The sequence below is a fragment of the Lynx canadensis genome, chromosome A1, assembly GCF_007474595.2.
Source record: "Lynx canadensis isolate LIC74 chromosome A1, mLynCan4.pri.v2, whole genome shotgun sequence".
In the NCBI taxonomy this organism is placed as follows: Eukaryota; Metazoa; Chordata; class Mammalia; order Carnivora; family Felidae; genus Lynx; species Lynx canadensis.
Genome location: NC_044303.2, coordinates 137,877,601 through 137,901,256, shown reverse-complemented (window position 1 = coordinate 137,901,256; position 23,656 = coordinate 137,877,601). Strand labels below are relative to the sequence as shown.

General features: G+C 35.4%; 1 protein-coding gene across 1 annotated transcript in view; it reads right to left on the bottom strand.

The window, feature by feature from the left end:
* The window catches only part of FCHO2 (FCH and mu domain containing endocytic adaptor 2), a 124,067-nt gene that overhangs the window by 81,848 nt on the left and 18,563 nt on the right, over nt 1-23,656 (bottom strand). The window contains 3 exon segments of the mRNA XM_030322798.1: nt 3,474-3,626; nt 3,718-3,859; nt 7,194-7,268. Of these exon segments, the coding sequence (XP_030178658.1) occupies nt 3,474-3,626; nt 3,718-3,859; nt 7,194-7,268 (370 nt within the window).

Genomic DNA, 23,656 nt, shown 5'->3' with positions numbered 1-23,656 from the left:
ATTATACTTTTTAGATTCACCCAAGTCAATGTCAATTCATGTCATTCTAGCTCACTTTTTCTTCTTTTTGGCTTTTATGATAAACATTTTAAAGCACACAAAAGAAGTGTGGAGTGTACTGTACTCCAGGAGTGTACAAAAGGAGTGTAATGTACTCCATTAACCTATCACATAACTTCAAGATTCCATCCATTCTTCCCCCTCCAACATTTTTTTTTTGCTAGAATATTTTAAATCCCAGATCTACTATTTTACCCTATATAATTTACTTTAACTGAATAGTCCCATTATATAAAAAAGTCTTCTGTTGCTAAACACTAACAGTGTTTTAAATAATAATTTTTTTCAATTTGAAAATCAAACTATTATTAGAAGTCTAATTCATTTATACATATTATGGTTTAGGTATATTTGACCTTCTTCCAACTTATGTTGATCTTTCTGCCTACCATTCTTTTTTTCCCATATCCTCCTTCCTTTCCTTATCAATAAATTTTAATATCTTTTTGCCATTTTTAAAAGATTTAAAATATACTTCAGTCCTTTTAGAAGTTATGTTTAATGTACACAGTCAATTACTACTAACTCTAACAGACCATTAACTTATAAAATACATCATCCTCTTGTGTACCATTAAAATAGAAAAATGCTATCAACTAAAGCATAAAATAATGCTTTCTTATCACTTAAAATTCTAATTTTATGTTTCAAGACAGAGTGCACCCGAGCAAGTAGGGGAGAAACAGAGGCAGAGAGAGAAAGAATCCCAAGCAGGCTCCACATGCAGCACAGAGCCTGATGGGGTGCTCAATCCCACAAATGTGATATCATGACCTGAGCCAAAATCAAGAGCTGGACGCTCAACTGACTGAGCCAACCAGGCACCCCTAATTTTATGCTTTTAAAAGAGCTCTTTTAGACTTACTGAGGGGTACATTTTTATTCTATTACCACTCCTATGTGATACAGAATAAAAAGGAAGGCAAAAAGAATTAATTTTCTTGACATACTCCTAAATCTTCCTCATATTCAGATTTTGACCCTTCTCACTTGTTTTCCACTTGGGAGATTGCTGAGGTCTGTTTTTTCCCCATACAACATTATCCTCAATATCACCAAGATCATTATTGATATAGCACTTCTTAAAAATGCTCCATTATTATCTCCCAGTTTCTTCTAAACACTGGTGCTCACATTTTCTTAATCTTACCAGGTCTCAACAAATGATTTTTAGTCAATACCAGAACAATTCCTTCCTCAAATGGTCTTAAGATATTCATCATCTTAAGTTGTACATCAAAATATTGCAGTTGTCCAATCATGCCACCAGGTACTATAACCAAGTTCACATAGGCAATAAAACTACACACAAAAGCCACCTCACCAACAGCAATTATATGATATCATCAATTGAAGATGTATTCTGACTTCAAAGATGTGAGAAAACAAGAAATACCTGGTAGCTTTTTTTCTAGTGCCTAGGTCTGCACAGACCTTTATGTAACTTGCTTAATACCAAGAATGTACTTTCAATCTGGGGACTCTTTTTTTTTTTTCTTTATATTTATACAGGCACATTTATTTTTTGTAAGTTTTTAATTCTAATTAACATGCAGTATTATATTAATCTGGGACTGCTGAATTTCTTCAGGTATGAAAAACTCTGAGCTATTAACTCTTCAAATATTACTAGACCACCATTCTTTCCATTTTTCTCCTGGAATTCACATTAGATGAATGTTGGTAACCTTTACTTCTCTGTATTATGGTCAATTCCCTCAGTACCATCTTCCAAATTCAGTCTCTGACTATATCAAGTTTAAAATCTGTATTCTCTAGTACTTTTTTTCAATAACCATATTCATTTTCAAGTTTTGTAATTAGCTGTTTTCCTATCTGGTAAATCTTATTCCATTATGACTCTATATTTCTTAATCTTATTTAATATTTTATATTCACTTTTCTCACTGAACATCCTCAACCACATAACATTTTGTTCTTTTGTTTTATAAATTTAAATTATATCTGCAGAGAATTCTTTTTTCTAATTGTTAAATTTATTGCTGTCTTAGTGTCAGATTTCTCAGATGGGCTTTAGAATTTTGGTTATTCGTTCATTTCCTCTTCTCTTTTTCTCTCTCCCTCCACAAGTGCTGTGTGACAGTTCCAGAGAATACAATGCATATGTTACCACCTAGAATTGTGTTATGTTCTATCCTTTGTGCCCACCCATCCCCACCAACAGTTTTCAGATTACCTCATGGCAGCTCTCCAAGGGCCCAATTTAGTCTTATCAAGTCTTACTTCCTTGGAAGAATATTGGGAATATGGCTAAAATAGTCATTAAATGGTTCCTTAGCTTGATTCGCACTCAAAATTGTGTCCATAAGTTCCCATCTTCCAATAAAGCTTTAGCCCTAGCCAGCAGCCCAAGAGTCTTCTTTTTTCCTACCTATATAGCTTCACCCAGTGAGTGGGCTCCTTGTGCTTTACTGCAAATGGGGAACACACAGTCCCCTTTAGCACACAAGAGCTTGAAGTGCAACAAACCTGCAAAATCAATCTCTACAGGCCATTTTGGGTATCTGTCCCATTTCTGGTTCATAGAGATATTATTATTCTTTTTTGGACCCTGTTATTTTGTTTTCCCTTCTTGTATTTTATTCGTAATTGCTGTTGTCTGGAATGGTCTTTTAAACTAGTAACTTACTCTTATTCTTATCGCCCTCCCAATTTTTATTTATTACACATACATTAAAGGAAATCAGTTATGCCAAATTCCATCAACTGTTTTGATTTTTCCATATTCTCTTCTAGTTTCTGCCCATGTATGTACACTTTTATAATTATTATAATTGCTATAATATAGTTACAATTTGGTTTTCTTTTTTTACTGGATATTTCAAATACTTTAAAAAGCTTTCAAAATTATCACTCCCTATGGCTCATTCCTAAATGAGATACAACACATCAAACAAGTGAATGGTTAAACTGTTTTGAAAGGGGGAAAAATCTACTTTCAATTAAAATGCGAGTGGGGGAAAGGGTTGTGGTTTACCGCACTACCTCATAAATGTCTTCAAAGTCAGCAATAAATCACCCACAACACATATTTTAAAGCTTATCTTCAAGTATCTATGCCTTTCTAAATATACCACTCTTGCCTCAAAAAAAATTTTACCTCACTGTTAAACCTGACACCAAGCAGTATCTTATCAATTATCTTATAAAAATATCTTACAAATGTCAATGACATAGATATCATTCCTTTTTAAGTATTTGCTAATCTATTTACTATACACAACATATTCTGCAAACCCAGTTCTGTTTCACTTAGGTAAATCACTAACACTCAGTGTCACAGTGTCTTCATCTTTAATATGAGGTCATTCTTAAGTGTCTGAAGATCAAATGCAGTCTTATGTTTGAAAGTGCTTTGAAACCACAGAGATATTATTTTTTATTACAATTACCTTTTCTATTTCTCTTTGTGTAGCTCCTTCCTTTTTCAAACGTTCTTGTTCTACACACTTGGCATTGTAATTTTCCTTGGATTTCTGAAGGGCCTGAGTTATGCTCTGAATGGCTTGAACAGCTTCCAGAGTTCCTGCAACCTCTTCTTTAGTCTGTATGGTATGAAATGATTCATCAAAATGATCAAACTGTAAAGCACTCAATATCTGATCGATCAATCCTTTAGCAGGAAAAAAGTGATACCTTTTTATGAGATTTTACTTGTTCTTCTCCATACTTCTGAACTTCCTTTATTAATTCTTGTAATTTTCTAACAAGATCCAAGTGACAGTTTGCTAATTTCTCTGTAGATGTTTTGAACACATCCCACACTGGTGCAAATGTTCTAAGGGAAAGAAAGTACAGGAATTATTTAATAAAAGAAAAAAAAAGTTTAAGGCTCCAAAACAGAACCAACAGAAACAATATTATGTTCAGCAATTTTAATTATGCAAAATAGGAAATTAAAATAAATCATAAATGAAATGATTGGCAGACTGAAGCTGATTTTTTAATCCATGGTTAATTAAAATAGTTTTGGACCTCAGTCGGGTACACAGAAATCAGTTAAATATTTATCAGAGGTCTGGCCATGGCTCTCTATTAACCACATCATACTATTTTCTGAGTTGATTTGGTTAGACTTGTCTATTATAAAATTAACTTGTTTCCAAATTTTAATTTTTGACTACTTAGTGTTCATCTAAAATGTCTCATCAAAAATAAAAGTTCCTCTGGGACACCTAGGTGGCTCAGTTGGTTAAGCATCTGACTTCAGCTCAGGTCATGATCTCATCTATTATGGATTCGGGCCCCATGTCAGGCTCTGTGCTGACAGCTCAGAGCCTGAAGCCGGCTTTGGATTCTGTGTCTCCCTCTCTCTCTGCCCCTTCCCCATTCGTGCTGTTTCTCTCTCACACACACAAATAAACATTAATAAAAAAAATTTTAATAAACAAAAGTTCCTTTGATTTCAAACACGCAAAGTCAAATTCACAGGACTTTTTAAGATTAGTCACCTTAATAATCATTTGAAAATATTTTAGAACTGTTAACCTGAAATCTTATTTCAGATAATTTTATCTGCATACTTTAAAAAACACTAACACAGTCCCTTTCTAGTACAGGATACGTGATGCAAGACATACTTTCCTACCACTTTTTCTCAATACTGAGAATTTAGTATTTTCAGTACATTCAAGTATGTCCAAAAGTTACTACATTATTGCATCCTGGATAGTACAGTATTTAGGATGTCAATGGTTAGCTTAAACCAATTTAGTCAATAAGGAATGATCTACAGATAATTTTACCCTATGTTTTCCTCAAGTACTTCCTAAGATATTTTCAACAGCACCTGTTCTACTCTATGACAAAACTTCTAGAAAACAAATAGCAGCACACAGCAAGAGGGTAAAGAAATAAATTACTTATCCTATTATGTACATTTCCTACCAATTATTACATTTCAAATTATTACATTTCCTACCCAGTAGGAATGCTAACACATAATGATCATTTTAAGCAATAATAAAAAAGTTCAAACAGGAAAATTAACATGCTTAGAATAAGGCTGTTCCGATTAGATTTCAACTTAAACTTTAAAATCTAATCAGCTGGCAAGGAGTTAAAAGGGGGAGTTTGAGAATAAAAACAGACAGCTGAAAATTATCCACTCACTACAGCACCAAAATACATATATATCACTTCATGTAAACCTGATACATGGTAGTCCGGACTGGACAAAGCAGAAAGATGGGAGTGTACCTTTACCAAAGGATTCTTTACACTGTAAAGGGGTTCAACATAAGATTTCTTTAAATACAGGTTTCCTTAAGGAATGTCAAATTTCTTTACATTTTAAAAGTTTGATATACAAACCTTTTTTTCTGGTCAAGTAATATATATTAATATATAATAAGCAGTAAGAAAGAAAACTGACAAGTCCAAAGTATTTTTAAATGCAAAAAAAAATAAAGAGAAAATTCAATTGCTTAAATATCCATCAGTAAAATATTAATATTTAAAATATTTATGATCTTAAGTAATGACACTAACACATAAAATATCATCTATTATTTATGAGAAGCACACATTCCAAAGACAGAAATGTTGTCAATATCTTATCCAGAAACACAGTTGAAGTTAATTCATGTTTTTTGTATCTTCCACCTGACAACTAAAAATAGGGTAGAATTTCCTATAATAAAACCACAACCAACTGTTTAAAGCCAGCTTCTGCTATTCCAGTTACTTTCTAGCCCTTCTACAATGGTAAATAAATAAATAATGTTTTAGAAGCATGTCAACATAAAGGCTTTAGAAAAAGGAAGCTGCCAGAAAAGTGATGTATCAAGGGAGTGGGAGGTGGGAGAAAGAATTGGAAGACAACTGGAAGAAAAACAACACTAGATGGTCATCAACTAACAGTCCCCACTCTCCTCTGGGTGAAAAAGGTAGCAGCTCCCCAGCCTTCCTAGCCATAGTACAGGGCTACAGAAGGTCCTCTTAGCTGCAACTATCAACACTTAATATAATGGACAGTGTCACCATGATGAGGATGAACTGAGAGTACAACTCTCTACCTAGGCCACAATTTAGCAAGATTTTCATTTAAACTCATTCAACCACACAAAAGAATATTTTCATTCTTAACCAGTTTTTTGGTTCAGGGAACCGTTTGTGAATCTAATAGATGGTATAAACCCTCTTCATCAAGCACTGGGTGTTGTATGGAAACCCATTTGACAATAAATATCATATATTGAAAAAAAAAACCCTCTTCATCAAAAATATGAACTAATACCTATTAAAATTTCAGGGGATTCACAGGTGAATTACTTGTTAAATTATCTTAAAGTATAGCCTTTCCCCAATTCTTAGATAATTAAAAAAGATTAAATATTCCTCCCAGGGTTTTTGTGGTATAAATTATACAATATCTCCTCCCAGAACTACTAAAGCCATGTAGCGTATCTTATTTAAAATGAATTCTTATTTTTTTTTAAGTTTATTTATTTTTGAGAGAGAGAGAGAGAGCACAAGCAGGGGAAGGGCAGAAAGAGAGAGAGACACAGAATTTGAAGCAGGACCCAGGCTGCGAGCTGTCAGCAAAGAGCCTGACACAGGGCTTGAACTCACGAAATGTGAGATCATGACCTGAGCCATAGTTGGGATTTAACTGATTGAGCCACCTATGCACCCCTAAAATGTATTCTTAATATTCATTTTTCAAAGAACACATTTTCTCACCACAAATTTTTAAGAGAAATATTTAATAGTCTATAAAATCATGAGACCTTTTTAATAAATTTTAATCATTTCAGTCAAGTTTAAGTGAGTTTGTAAAGATCGCTATTCAACATAATTTAAGTGAACTTACAGAAAACTAGAATAACCATGCACAATACATAACATGTATGATCTCAAAATTATACTACCAAATGACTAAGTAGTTAAATAAAGGGGGAAAATGGGTTTCATTTACTTAGACTGCATTAACTGATTAGTTCAATTCTATTTTCTATTAAGTCAAGAATATATTCATATACAAAAACATTTTTCAGTACATTACATATTATTATATTTACCAACAATTAATCTTCAATAAGAACCTAACATTCTCAAGAACTGTACCTAAATCAACATTGAAAAAGAGTTTTTCAAAGACATTAACTCACCCAAGCTGTGAATAGTTGCTTGCGGATTTTGCTAGTTTTGTCATTGACCTGGAGTATGCTTCTTCTATTGTAGCTCTGTTAAATCAAATTTCCGTATGATAAGAGCTCTCAAACACAGAAAAATTATCAAAATACAATTAAAACTGTATAAACAAAAAACTCAAATATATATTAAAAATAAGTAGGTACTGGAGCACCTGGGTGGCTCAGTCGGTAGAATATTCTATTCCTGATCTTGGGGTTGTGAGTTCAAGCCCCATGTTGGGCACAGAGCTTACTTAAAAATAAACAAATACGTGGTCATAAATTTCAGGCCTATCCTTAAATGCCCTTTGAACACATATATTTAAAGAACTGGTCTGGTATAGAACTAAAAAAATTTGTATCCCAAAAATTAAATGAAATCATTACTCTTTTTATTTTAACGTATCAGTGGTTATTTGAACAAGTACAACAGCACTGCTTCTTGACTGTCTCTCTTTATTTCTCTGTAAACTAATTCAGTGTGAAAGTCATTTGCACTTAATACTTCTCTAGTATAGTTAATATAGATTTATTATTCTTTAATACTGTGATTTCACTATTATGCACATTTAATAGAACAAAAGATTGATGACTGTCACTTGGACAAGCCAAACATAAGTTATCAAGGCTTAATCTATTTTGTGATTAAATCTAAAACACTAATAAATAAGTATTTCACACTAAAAAACTGTGTTTTATGGGGCACCTGGGTGGCTCAGACAGTTAAGCGTCTGACTTCGGCTCAGGTCATTATCTCCAGTTCATGAGTTCAAGCCCCACGTCAGGCTCTGTGCTGACAGCTGGATCCTGGGGCCTGCTTCAGATTTTGTGTCTCCCCCTCTCTCTGCCCCTCTCACACTCTGTCTCTGCCTCTCAATAATAAATAAACGTTAAAAAAAATTGTTTTAAAAACTGTGTTTTATATAACCACTAATTTAGCATATAGGATTTTAGGCTTTAAAAAAAATCAACCAAACCATTAAGTATGGAAGAAAACAATTATTCCCTTAAACACATAATCTCAAATACAAAATATGAGACTGTATTGGCCTTCTTAACACTAGAAAAGTTAAGTTTTGTCTTATCTCTCCCACAATTACCCTGTCCCTTCTCTATCTGTGCAACCTGTAACAGTGAAATAATCTACAAAACACCAAAGACCTTCCATCTACTTTGACAGGTTCAACTAACTTTTTTTTTAAATGTTTATTTACTTTGAGAGAGAGAGTGAAAGCAGGGAAGGGACAGAGAGAGGAGAGAATCTCAAGCAAGTTCTGCCCCATCGGTGCAGAGCTTGACATGCAGCTTGAACTCACAAACTGTGAGATCTTGACCTGAGCTGAAACTAAAAGTCAGTCACTTAACCGAATGAGTTGCCCAGGTGCCCTGAAACTTTCTGCTTTTAATGTCCAAATCCAGATCTCCACACTGTTCTTACATCAAACCATCAATTTAATATCTAAATGTCTCAAGCATAACCCTACTTAGGTACCTTAATCCCCTCAAACTCAGAATATTCAAACTAAGCTTATCTTCAAACTCTTCCCCAGCGCCCTGCTCACAAAAACCAGCTAACAAAAAGGAACTATTATTAGTAATTGCCTCTCACTGATGGGACTGTGACTTTTTTTTTTTCTCCTTTAAACTTCTGTGTGTCTTTTCAATATACTATATCACAGGGGCGGTACTTTGATCATCTAGAAAGAGTTAATACAGAAAAAAAAATATTACTATCTCAATGGATAAGGTCAACAGCACAAAAAAGTGATTCAATCTCCAGCAATAGTAAACTGATACAAAAAAACCTCCTGATGAGGAAAGCCAGAAAAATATGGAGAAAGGGGGCTAAAAGGCAACAGAAGCTAAGGAGGCAGTTAAGACTCAGTAAGCCAATAGGGCCCCTGGGTGGCTCAGTCAGTTAAGCGTCCAACTTTGGTTCAGGTCATGATCTCATGGTTTGTCGAGTTCGAGCCCCCTGCGTCGGGCTCTGTGCTGACAGCTCAGAGCCTGAAGCCTGCTTCAGATTCTGTGTCTCCCTCTCTCTCTGCCCCTCCCCACTCACACTTTCTCTCTCTCTCCCTAAAATAAATAAACATTTAAAAAAATAAAAAGAGCAATGAGTAAGCCAAGATTTAAGAGAAGGCTATCCGGAAAAGTAAGTCAGATATGTCGGTCAGCTTTTCCCTGGGGGGCATCTAGAAGCAGCAGCTGAGACTGAGAAGTGGAGCAGAGTTGAAAAACTCACAGAGCAAGGGAGACAAAACTAGATTGAGACTCGCCAAAGATGTTAAGCATGGGAAATCCCATACCCTTTGAGACTCAAAGAGTAAGGATGAATGTTTAGTAGGCAAGTTCTCAAAGGGACTGCAAACCATACCTTTTCAAACCTTGATATTGGATCCTGTATGGATGTCTTAACATACATTCATAAAACCATCAGGCAAATATGACAAATGAAAACCAGGAGGAACAAATGAGCAATGTTTCAAATGCTGAGATTACAAAGCTTGGACTTTATGAGTTTATGTATTATGTTCAAGGAGACAGTACATTAAATCAAAAATTTCAATAGAGAAACGGAAATCATTTTTAAAAAGTAAAGGAAATCATAGCAAATTTGAGAAAAGATACAAATTCTGTATCTGAAAAATGTAATATCAAAAATTAGTATCTCAATGGATGGGGTTAAACAGCAGATTCAATACACTATAATGAGTATAAATAAACCAGAAGAGGGATGAGAAGACTCTTTCTTGGTATAAAGCTCAGAGAGACAAAAGAATGGAAAACAGAAGAGAAATAGAAGAATGGAAAACAGAAGGACAAAGGACAAAGTAAAAAACTCTAACATATGTGTAAAGGGGAAAAAATGGGTCAGAAGAAATTATTTTCAGAGATAATAACGGACAATTTTCCAAAACTGACAAAAGGTTTCAAACCACAGATCCAAGTAGCCCAACAAACCCTAAGAGGATAAATAAAAAGATATGTACATCTCATCACATAGTAAAACTACATCTACACCTAGTCATAGTAAAACTGCTGAAAATTAAAGACTAAAAGATTTTAAAAGCAGCTAAACACTTCCAACCACTGAATGTTACCTCTAAAGAAGCAATAATCACTGATAGCTGACATCTCAACAGTAGATACTAGAATGATCTTTAATTTTTTTTAAAATCCAGTGAAACACAAAACTGAAACTCCTAGGAAAAGCATAAGAAAACCTAAGAAGACCTTGGGTATGATGTCTTAGGTACTGTCTTTTTAGATAAACAAAGATAAAATCTATGACAGAAATCAATGATAAGGTGGACTTCATTAAAATTAAAAACTTTTGCTCTGTGAAAGACAATGTCAAGAGAAAGAAGTCATAGGCTGGGAGAAACTATTGGCAAAAGACACCATGTGAAAAAGGACTGTTATCTCAAATACACAAAGAACTCTTAGAACAATATGATTAAAAAATGGGCCACAGACCTTAACAGACATCTCCCTAAAAAAAGATATACAGTTGGCAAATAAGCATATGAAAATATGCTAGAGATCATGTCATCAGGAAAACAGAAATTAAAACAAGATATGACTACATAACTATTAGAAGGACTGAAGTCTGAACCACTGAGAAAACCAAATACTGGCAAGGATGTGGAGCAAAGGAATTCTCATTCATTGCTGACAGAAATGCAAAATGATACAGCCACTTTGGAAGACAGTTTGAGGGTTACTTATGAAACTTAACATACTCTTACTACATAATCCAGCAATGGAGTTCCTTGGTATCCATCCACCCAAAGGAGTTGGAAACTTAAGTTTACACACAAAACCCGCACACAGATGCTTACAGCAGCTTTATTCATTACTGCCAAAACTTGGAAGCAAACAAGGTATCCTTTAGTGGGTAAATGGATAAACTATGATACATCCAAACAATGGAATATTATGCAGTACTAAAGAGAAATGAGCTACTAAGCCATGAAAAGACAGAGGCACTTTAAATGCATGTTCCTAAGTGAAAGAAGCCAATCTGACAAGTCTATTACACACTGTCTGATTTCAACTATATAACATCTGGAAAAGGCCAAACTATGAAAACAATACAAAAGAATGCAAAGAATTCTTAGCAAAGTCATAAATTCACAAATTCTACATAATACTGTAATGATGGATCTATGCTATTATCATGTGTCCAACCCATATAATGTACAATACCAAAAGTGAACCCCAAGGTAAAACAATGGACTTTGGGTGATTATGATGTGTCAATGCAGGTTCATCCTTGGTAAAAAATGTACCATTCTAGGGGATGGTGGGGAAATGGAGAAAACAGGTGAAGGGGAGTAAGAGGTACAAACTTCCAGTTATAAAATAAAAAGGTTATGGGTATGAGAAATACAGCATAGGGAACAAGAGTCAACAATACTGGAAAAACTCTGTATGGTGATAGACTGTAACCACACTTACAGTGGTGAGCTTTTTGTAATGTATGTAATTGTCAATTCACTATATTGTATGCCTGAAAGTAATACAAATTCATATGTCAACTATATTTCAATTAAAAATTTTAGAAGTCTTTTAAGGGGCGTCTGTGGCTCAGTCAGTTAAGCGCTCAACTCTTCATTTCAGCTCAGGTCATGATCTCACGGTTCATGGGTTCAAGCCCTGCAATGAGTTCTGTGATGACAATGCAGAGCCTGTTTGGGATTCTCTCTCTCTGTTCCTCCCCTGCTCACTCTCTCTCTCAAAAATAAATAATTTTTTTAAAAAAATCTTTTAAATATACCATTCTGGTAAATGATGTTGATGACAGGGGAGGCTATTTATGCATAAGTTAGGGCAGGGAACAAATGGGAAATCTCCATATTTCCTCTCAATTTTGTTGTAATCCTAAAGCTGCTCTAAGAAAAAAAAAAAACCTTACCAAAAAAAAACCTGCCAACTAGAATCCAGTATCTAGCAAAAACATGACTGGAAATAAAAAACATTAATGAAATCATGGATCTAGGTGACAATCAATACTTACTAACATAATAAAACAGATATAACCAGATAATTATATGACTCCAGTGAAGTACACAACTCCACCTATGAAGTATTCTTGTCAAAATACTGAACTCAGTCTGATCAAGCTGCTAGGTTTAAATGACAATTTATAGGAAATGAGCAAAGAAAAATACTGAATAAAACTATGGATATGCAATTAGCATATTCCAGGATAGCGGACACTCTATAGAACAAAAAAATAAATCTGGTTTCTAAAATGAAATTAAAAATTATGAAGGTGATGGAGAGATAGACCTAAAGATTAGCATTTGAAAAATCTCAAAAATCCTATCAACCAAACAAAATGTGTAAATCTTCGTGGGATCCTAACTGGAGGAAATCAACCACATGTACTGTGTATATAAGACAACTGAGGAAAACAAAGCACTGACTGGATATTTGCTGATATTAAGAAGTTAATATATAATTTTAGATAACATATTGTGGTTATATTTTTTAAAAAGCTCTTTTTATTTTTTCTAAATACTAATGGATGAAATGTAATGTTTCTGAATCTGAGATTTGCTTCATATTTCTACAGATTTTTTTCTACAGATAAATATGAAATACTAATGGATGTAACATAAGGTTTCTGAATCTGAGATTTGCTTCACAACAACTCAGTGGTATAAAACAGATGAAACAAGACTGGTTGTGTTTTGCTAAGTATTCATGCTCAGTGATTACAACATGGAAGCTCATTACATTAAGTTCATGACTTCTGAGTAAAGTTTTATATGTGTTTGAAGTTGTCGATAATAAAAAGTTTTTAAAATGAAGATAAAGATATGATCAGACTAATAAAAACTGAGAATTCATTAACAGAAAATACTCATTAAAAGAAATATTTAAGGGGCGCCTGGGTGGCTCAGTCAGTTGAGCGTCCAACTTCGGCTCAGGTCATGATCTCACAGTTTGTGGGTTCGAGCCCTGCATCAGTCACTGTGCTGATCGCTTGCTCAGAGCCTGCAGTCTGCTTCAGATTCTGTGTCTCCTTCTCTCTTTGCCCCTGCCCCACTCACGCTTTGTCTCACTTTGTTTCTCAAAAATAAATAAATGTAAAAAAAATTTTTTAAAGAAATATTTAAAATGTTTTAAAAAAAAATTTTTTTTTTTTTACTGTTTATTTTTTATTTTTGAGAGAGACAGAGCATGAACAGGGGAGGGGCAGAGAGAGAGAGGAGACACAGAATCTGAAACAGGCTCCAGGTTCCGAGCTGTCAGAAGAGAGCCCGACATGGGGCTCGAATCCATGAACTGTGAAATCATGACCTGAGCCGAAGTCGGACGCCCAACCGACGGAGCCACCCAGGCGCCCTAAGATGTTTTTAAAACAGAAGTGAAGGGGCACCTGGGTGGCTCCGTCGGATGGGCGGCCAACTTTGGCTCAGGTCATGATCTCGCGGTCCATTAGTTCGAGCCCCGTGTCGGGCTCTGTGCTGACAGCTCGGAGCCTGGAGCCTGTTTCAGATTCTGTGTCTCCCTCTCTCTGACCCTCACCCATTCATGCTCTGTCTCTCCCTGTCTCAAAAATAAATTAAACGTTAAAAAAAAAAAATTTAAACAGAAGTGAAAAAAGAGAAAAAGGAAAAATTATCAGAGAAAAAGTAAATAATTGTAATAAATCTAAATAATGACCATCCAAAATACTAAGAATACAGAAGAATAAAATATGTAACAATCTGATTTGAATAAATCAGCTGGATGAGATATTAGAAAATATTTTCTAAGTTACAGCTAATTTTATTAGATGACTAATAATATCATTCTTCTTTAAGTCCTTAGGTATTAGAGATACATATAAAAAAAGTATCCATGAACATAACAATTTGATGCTAGGGAAATGGTTTAAGCAAGACTAGTAAAATAGCAAAAATTGCTGACACTATATTAGAGTTCATTATTTAGTGGTTTATATATTTAATGCATTTTGTACTAAGTTTGAATTTTTCCATAATAAAAAGTTAAAGAAATGTATTTCCACAATAAAAAAAAAGTTTTTAATGGAAAATTTTCAATGTTCATAGGACAAAGTTAAACACATACACACAAATGTCCTATGAGGCATTAAGTCAGGACGTGATAGTATTCTAAGGTTCCGACATTTTCAGAAAGAGGGTAAAAGGATCAATTATTATTGTAAGTTAACAGCTCAATTAAGTATGTTATAATCTCTAGGATAACTAATAAAAGAACAGTAGAAGAGGGTTTTACTTCTAAGCTAATAAAAAAAAAACAAGAATTAAAAAAAAAAAAAACAGGCCAAAAGGCAAGAAAGAGGAGGAAAAAATACCAAACAAGTAAGACAAATAGCAAATACTAAAATAACACAGAGTTTGGCAATCTACAATACCATCAACCAAATATGGCCCATTTTTGTCCCCATAAAGTTTATTAGCACAGCCAAGCACATTTATTTACATGTTGGCTATGACTACTTTTGTACTAAAATGGCAGAGCCGAATACCTGCAACAGAGATCAGATGACACACAAAGCCTAAAATAGTGACTTTCTGGACCTCTACATAAAAAGTATGACAACTTCTGGGACAACAGATTTGAACCCAACTATATCTGCAATTCTACTGTATGTTACAGACTAAATGCTCCAATTAAAATAAAGACTGTCAAAGTGCCTTTAAAAATAAGAAACACAACTACACCACAAGAAAACAGCAAAGAAAAGACATATATCATGCAAACACTCACCAAAAGCAAACTGATGACCCTACAAAAACAAAGTAAACTTCAAGGCAAAAAACAATGTCACAGATATAAAGGACACTTCATAATGATAAAAAGTGCAGTTCATCCTGAAGATGTAATAGTTTTAAATTTGTACCAACCCAGAAAATCTAAAGACATTTTTTCAAAGAAGACATACAGATGACCCAGACACATGAAAAGATGCTCAATACTACAAATCATGAGAGAAATGCAAATCAAAATCACAGTAAGACACTACCTCAAATCAGTCAGAATAGGTAATATCAAAAACAAAAAATAAACAAAAAAACAAGAAACACGTGTTAGCGAAGATGTGGAGAAAAAGAAACCCTAATGCACTGTTGGTAGGAATGTAAATTCATGCAGTCCCTGTGGAAAATATTATAGAGGTTCCTCAAAAAATAAAATACCATACAATCCAGTAATTCTACTACTGGGTATCTACCCAAAGAAAATGAAAACACTAACTTGAAACACTAACTTGAAAAGATATATGTACCCTTATGTTTACTCCAGCATTATTTACAATAGCCAATATATGGAAGCAACCTAAATGTCCACTGATAGATAAAATGGATAAAGAAAATGTGGGAAGGAAGGAAGGAAGGAAGGAAGGAAGGAAGGAAGGAAGGAAGGAAGGAAAAGATAATTACTCAGAATGAGTAATCTTGCCATCTGCAACAACATGCATGGACCTAGAGGGTATTACACTAAGTGAAATAGGTCAGACAAATACCATATGGTTTCACTTATATGTAGAATCTAAAGAACAAAACAAAGAACAAGCAAACAAAAACAAAAACAGACCTATAAATACAAAGAACAAACTGATGGCTGCTGGAGGGAAGGGATGGGGAGGAATATGGGTGAAGGAGAGCGGGAGGTACAGGCTTCCAGTTATGGAATGAATAAGTCATGGGGATGAAAGGTACAGCATAGGAAATATAATCAACAGTACAGTAATAGCACTGTATAATGATAGATGGTAGCTAAACTTGTAGGCATAGCATAAAGTATACAGTTGTGAAATACCTATGCTATACACCTGAGGCTAATGTTAACATTGTGTGTCAACTATACTTCAATAAAAAAAAAAGAATTTGGAGGCGTCTGGGTGGCTCTGTCAGTTAAGCATCTGACTTTGGTTCTGGTCATGATTTCAAGGTTCCGTGAGTTCAAGCTCCACATCGGCTCTCTGCTGTCAGTGCAGAGCCCACTTTGGATCCTATCTTCCTCTCTCTGCTCTTCCCCAGCTCACATGAACATGCTATCTCCCAAAAATAAACATTAAAAAAAAAAATTAAAAAAAAAAAAAAAAAGAATGGGGCGTCTGGGTGGCTCAGTAGGTTAAGCGTCCAACTTCAGCTCAGGTCATGATCTCAGTCCGTTGAGTTCAAGCCCCATGTCAGGCTCTGTGCTGACAGCTCAGAGCCTGGAGCCTGCTTCAGATTCTGTGACTCCTTCTCTCTCTCTGCCTCTCCGCCTCTCACACTCTGTCTCGCTCTCAAAAATAAACATTTAAAAAAATAAAAAAATAAAAAAAAAGATTTTGTAGCCCCCTAACATGCCTCAAATACATTAAGCAAAAATTGACACAACTATATGAATACACAGAAATATCACAATCAGAATGAGATTTTCCATATAACTCTCTCAGAAATTGATAAAACAAGCAGGATAAAAAAATAAAACCCAGTAGGGATGTATTACAGTTGAACAACAGAATGCACAAACTTACCCTAACAAATACATATAGACAACAAATGCAAAATACAGTCTTTTCAGGTATATGCAGATATTTACCAATACCGACTCTATCCTGGTCCATAACCCAAGTGTGAACAAATTTCCAAATGCTGAAATCATACAAAGGATGTTCTCTAACCACATGTAATTAAGCATGAGCTAGACTGTACCTTTAAAATCATCACATATTTGGAAATTTAAAAACATACTTCTAGTGGTGCCTGGGTGGCTCAGTTAGTTAAGAATCTGACTCTTGATTTGAGCAGAGGTCATGATTTCATGATCATGAGATTGAGACCCATGTTGGGCTCCATGCTGGGTGTGGAGCCTGCTTAAGAATCTCTCTCCCTTTCCCTCTCCAGTGCTCAAGCTGTCTCTCAAAAACAAAAATAGTAACAAAAACAAACAATATAAATATATATATCACATACATATTTATTTATATATTCTAAATAACCCAGGGAGGCAATGAAGAAAGCACATTATCTTTAAATTCTTTAATCTTTAAAATATCTTTAAATTAAATATAATGAAAATCCTATTACTCAAAACCCGTGAAGCATAACAAAGCAATGCTTCAGGGAAATTTACAGATTTAAATGACTATATCAGAAATGAAACAAGGTTGGGGCACCTGGCTGGCTCAGTCAGTGGAGCATGGGAGTCTTGATCTCAGGGTTCGGAGTCTAAGCCCCACATTAAGTGAAGAGATTATCTAAAAAAATTAAATCTTGGGGCACCTGGGTGGCTCACTCAGTTAAGCGTCCAAATCGGCTCAGGTCATGAACTCGCTGTTCGTGAGTTTGAGCCCCACGACGGGCTCTGTGCTGACAGCTGAGAGCCTGGAGCCTGCTTCACATTCTGTATCTCCCTCTCTCTCTCTGCCCCTCCCTGGCTCATGCTCTGTCTCTGTCTGTCTGTCTGTCTCTCTCTCTCTCAGGAATAGACATTTAAAAAATAATCTTAAAAAAAGTAAAAATGGTTGAAAATCATTAAGTCACACATCTATGTCAAAGTTAGAAAAAGAACAGCAAACTGAATACAAAGTCAAAAGAGATAAGGAACACAAAGTTAATGAAATAAAAAACAAATATTCAAAAAGGATCGACAAAATAGTTGCTTCTTTATAAAAACTTTTAAAACCAACAAGTGACAAAGGAGACTGATAAAATCCAGAGAAGGTACAAATAACTGATGTCAGGAATGAAAAGGGGACATCTAGTACAGATCCATCAGATATTTAAAAGGTTTACAAAACAGGGGGCCTGGCTGGCTCAGTTAGTTAAGTGGCCAACTCTTGATTTCTGCTCAAGTCATGATCTCACAGTTCATGAGATCAAGCCCCACAGCAGGCTCTGTGATGAAAGCATGGAACCTGTTTGGGATTCTCCCTCTCCCTCTCTCTCTGTCTGTCCCTTGCTCATGCTCTTTCTCGAAATAAATAAGCATTTTTTAAAAAAACAAAAATAAAACAGTTCATAAAAGGATATTAAGAATAAGGTTTTGGGGCACCTGGGTGGCTCAGCCACAGTTAAACATCCAACATCAACTCAGGTCATGATCTTGCAGTTTATGAGTTCCAGCCCCACGTCAGGCTCTGTGCTGACAGCTCAGAGCCTAGAGCCTGCTTTGGATTCTGTGTCTCCCTCTCTCTCTGCCCCTCCCCTGCTCATACCTCTGTCTCTCTCTCTTTCTCTCAAAAGTAAATAAACATAAAAAAAAAAAAAAGAATAAGTTTTTGCCTATAAATTTGAAAGCATAAATGAAAAAAATTCCTTAAAAATATAACTTATCAAACTCACAGAAGAACTAGAATATCCAAAGAGTCCTGTAACTATTCAAGAAATTACATATGTAATTGAAACCTTACTATAAAGGTGATTTCAAGTCCCAGTGGGTCTACCAGCAAAGTTAATGAAACACATAAAGAAGAAACCATAATCTGCCACATATTTTTTTCAGAAAAAAAAAAAAAGATGTATACTCTCCAACTCATTTTATAAGGCCAACAAATCTTAATACCAAACCCTAAGAAAGATAGTTAGATAAAGGGAATTATTCAGGCCAAATTCAATCACAAATATAGATGATAAAATCCTAAATAAAATAGCAAACTGAACCACCAATATACAAAAATGATAATACATCTCCACCTAGTTGAGTTTATGTGAGGAATGAAAAGTTAGTCTAACATTCAAAATTCAATGTGGGGCGCCTGGGTGGCTCGGTCAGGAGAGCATGCAACTCTTAATGTTGGGGTTGTGAGTTTGAGTCCCATGCTGGGTGTAGAGATTACTTTAAAAAAATAAAATAGGGGTGTCTGGGTAGTTCAATTGGTTGAACGTCTGACTCTTGGTTTTGGCTCAGGTCACAATCTCACAATTTTGTGAATTCAAGACCTGTGCAAAGCTCTACACTGGCAGCACAGAGCCTGCTTAGGATTCTCTGTCTCCCCCTCTCTCTGCACCTCCCCTACTCGCCCTATCTCTGTCTCTCTAGAAAACAAATAAATAAAAATTTAAAAATAAAACAAAATCTTAAAAAAAAATTCAATGTAATTCAGATTTTAACAAGAGAGGGAAAGAAAGAAAGAAGAAAAACATACCGCATCAATGGATACAGGAAAAGTATCTGACCAAATTCAACATCCATGCAGAATTAAAAAAGAAAAAGAAAGAAAAACCTTACAAAACAATATAAACAAGGAAATTCCTATAATCTGATTAACAGTAGAGAAAAAAACAGAATAAATATATCATATTTAAGAGTGAAATGTGAGACTGGGAATAATAAGACAAGGACACCTGCCATTTCCATTTCTATTCAGCATTATACCTAAAGTATTAGCCAGTATGAGAAGTCAAGAAAAATAAAAAAAGATATAAGGATTGGAAAGGGAGATGTAAAACTGTCATTTGTACAAGATGACTGTACACATAGAAAATCCAAAACAATCTACAGATAAATTATCAGAATAAGCAAGAATTACCAGGTTACTAGACACAAAATCAATATATAAAAATCAAGGGCATTTATATATAAATTTGTAACACCTTACCAACAAACTGCATCCCCCCAAAATATATAAAAATTCCTTCAATTTATTTTTTAAAAGGGGGAAAAAACTAAAAAGATATACAAGTCATGAACAGGGACTTCATAAAAGAAAATGCAAATGACCAATGAACATATGAAAGGATGCCAAGCTTATTATTCATCAGGGAAATGCATTTTAAAACCACAGTAAGATACAGGTATCCCTCACTATCCAAAAGTAAAGCCTTCTGAGGAAACGTTTCATAAGCCAAATGGCATAAAGCAAGAAACAATTACCATTAATTTATATGGAAATTATTTTGAGCTTTCCCAGACCCCAAAAATAACCTCTCTTAGGCTTTTCTGATACTGTAGGACACATCTTGCTAACAGATGCACAAAATAAATTGAAATAAAGTACAGATGCTCAAAGACACAGTTCAACACTATGGCAGCTTGATGCTGAGATGCTGAGTAAAGGTCCCGGGAAAGGAGCTTGGCAGTGCCACCCTCACTGTGCACACTGCTTCCTTATGGAAGGAAGGACTCACTGCAAAACAAACACCGAACACTATGTTCGCATTTTGCCATTTTTTGTAACAGCAAAAATCCTCTTCGAATTTTTCTTGGGTTAGCAAAAACAGGTACTAACGTACGTCTTTCATAAAAGCCAACTGGCATAACACAAGCTTCTGAAAAGTGGGGGATACCTGTACCACTACTTATCCAATGATTCAAATTAAAAGACTGGCAATACCAAGTGGTGATGAGGACATGGAACGACTAGAACTCTGAAACAAGGCTGCTGCTGTTGTAAACTAGTACAACCACCTGGGAAAATTCTTTGGCATTACCTATTACAGTTAAACATACACATTACTCTATCACCTGGCAATTCTATTCCAGAGTATATACTTAATATAAAAATATGTATATGTATACCAAGACACATGTGCCAGAATATTCAAAGCAATATCACTTGTAATAGCAAAAAGAACTGGAAACATCCCAAATTTCTGTCAATGGTAGTAGATACATTTTGGCATATTTAATACTACATGGCATTGCAAATGAATTAAACTAAACTCAGTACAAATTAATCTCATAAACATGCTGAGTGAACAGAAGACAAAATAACTACTACATGATTAAACTGATATAATTAATACAAAGTTCAAAAGATAGGTACAACTTCCTTTGACAGATGAATGGATAAATTGTGATATCTATAAATGGAGTACTACTCAACAGTAGCTAGGTATGAATGCAACTACATGGATCAATCTCAACATAATTATACTGAGTGAAAGTACTGGAAAACAGACTATACCCTGTATGATTACATTCATATAAAATTCTAGAAATGGCAAACTAACCTAAATGTCAGAAGCAAATGAGTGGGTGTTTAGCAATGAGGGGGAGAGACAGGGGCAAGGAATTACAAAGGAGATGATGAATATGTTCACTACCTTGGTTGTGGTGATGGGTTTCATGAGTATGTGTATATGTCAAAATTTATCAAACTATACACTTCAAATATGCAGCATACTGTATGTTAATTATACTCCAATAAAGCTGTTGGAAAGAAGAGAGGAAGGACGAGGGTAGTAAGGGAGGAAGACAGGAAAGGAAGAAAGGAGCAAAGAGGAATACAAGAGGGAAGAAGGGAGCAAACCAGTAGGGAGGAGGGGCTGAGGGGAGGAGAGAAACTGAATGATTGACTTAGGAAATCAAACTTTCTGGGCCCCGATTTTCTTATCTCTAAAATGGAAGTGAAACTTTTGATAGTGAAAGGAGGTAACTAATGTATGCAAAATCCATACTGCACAGTATGTGTTTATGTGTCTATCTTTTCTTCCTTCCTTTCTCGTTCACTCCTTCAAGAAATATGAGTATCTAATTATACCAGGCTCTGTACTAGGCACCAGGGTAAAGAAGAATACTACATACTTTTCCCTTTATAGGGAAACACAGAGACAAATTAAAAAATGAATCATTATAAAATGTTATAGATACTGCAAAGAGATATATGATGTTGAGAAATACTATAATAGGTATTTCTGACCTAGTCAGGGAAATGAGGAAAAGCATCTCTGGAGAAGTGACCACATTGCTCAGCTCTAAAGAACAGGTGTTAATTAGGCAAAAACAGGAATAAGCATGTATAAAGCCTGGACTGGAAGACGTCTTTCAATAAATGGCCAATGTCTCTGGAAAGGAAAGAATAAGGATTCTGGCATGAACTAAAGCTTGAAAGGTAGCTTGGGATCAGACCAAGATGTTGGCAGACTTACCTTAAGAGTAATGGGAAGATTTCTAAATCACTCAAACCAGAAAGGTAACAAACCTCATTGCAGTTTAGAAAAAGCACTCCAATTACAGTACAAAGAATAAGGTGCAGGGGAATAAGAACGAATGTAGACAGATCAAAGAGGAGCTACTGTTGGGGCGCCTGGGTGGCTCAGTCAGTTAAGCGCCCAAGTCTTGATTTCGGCTCAGGTCATGATCTCAACAGTTTGTGAGATTGAGCCCTGCGTTGGGCTCTGTACTGACAGCATAAGCCTGCTTGGGATTCTCTGTCTCTGCTCTTCCCCTGCTCATGCTCCCTCTCAAAATAAATAAACAAACTTAAAGAAGAGGAGAAAAAAAAAAAAAAAAAAGAGGAGCTACTGTTGCAGTTCAGGCAACAATGACAGCTTGGATCAGGGCAGTAAAGTCAGAGATTTATTCTGTCAAAAAATCCTTACTTAGGGCCTACTAAGAGCCAAGCACTCTCCCAAGCTCAAGAGATGGAGTAATAAGCAAAAACAAAAAACAAAACAAAACAAAACCCCTGCCCTTGTGCCTTGTGGGATTTATATTCCAGAGGGGAGAGACAAATAAATAAGTAAAATATCACACACCTCATGGTTTTAAGTGCTATGAAGAAAACATTAAAGTAGGGAACTAGTGGAAAGAAGGGTTGGTTGTCTCACTGCCCAAAGAATCATAAAGGGATTAGATTCTGGACAAGAAATGGTAGATTCTGGACATCTTATGGTAACTGACATAAATAGGCTAAAAGGCCTGATGACAACTGCCCTGAATGTCTCAAAGTAGTTATAGTAGTGATGCAAATGTTGGGGGAAAAGGAAGGCCAGAGGACATGCCAGGAGATGCAGCATTCTGAGGCCTCTTCTTTACTCCTGCCAGTGATGTTGCAGAAGCTAGTGAAGGACAGTTTTATCCATAGCACTTAGAGCTTCTAGATTCTCTCTTACCTCCAAAAGAGAAGTGAAAGCCAGAAGAGGAGTGGTCTTACATAAAATAGTTTGTTCCCCAATTCCTATCAGTTGGTAAACTCTATGACAGCAAAAGCTATGTCTTTACCCCTATATTCTCAGAATCCAGACAAGTGCCTGGCACACAGCAAACATGGAATATATATTACTGAAAGAAGAAATGAATGGAGTATTGTTTATTTTTTTAAGTAACCTCTATACCCAATGTGGGGGTTGAATGCACAACCCCGAGACTGAGAGTCACATGCTCCATACACTGAGCCAGCCAGAAACCCCAATGAATGGAGTATTATATCAAAAGGCAAAATATTGGGGCACCTGGCTGGCTCAGTGGGTGGAGCATGTGACTCTTGATCTCAGGGTTGTGTGGTCAAGCTCCATGTTGGGTGTAGAGATTACTTAAAAAATAAAAGCTTTAAAAACAAACAAACAAATGAATAAATAATGGCAAAATAGCCCCATATTACTAAGATAAAGATTTTAAATGTGCTCATATAGGGGCGCTGGAGTCACTCTGTCACTTGAGCGTCGGACTATTGATTTCGGCGCAGGTCACGATCCCAGGCCCGTGGGATTGAGACCCATGTCAGACTCTATACTAAGCAC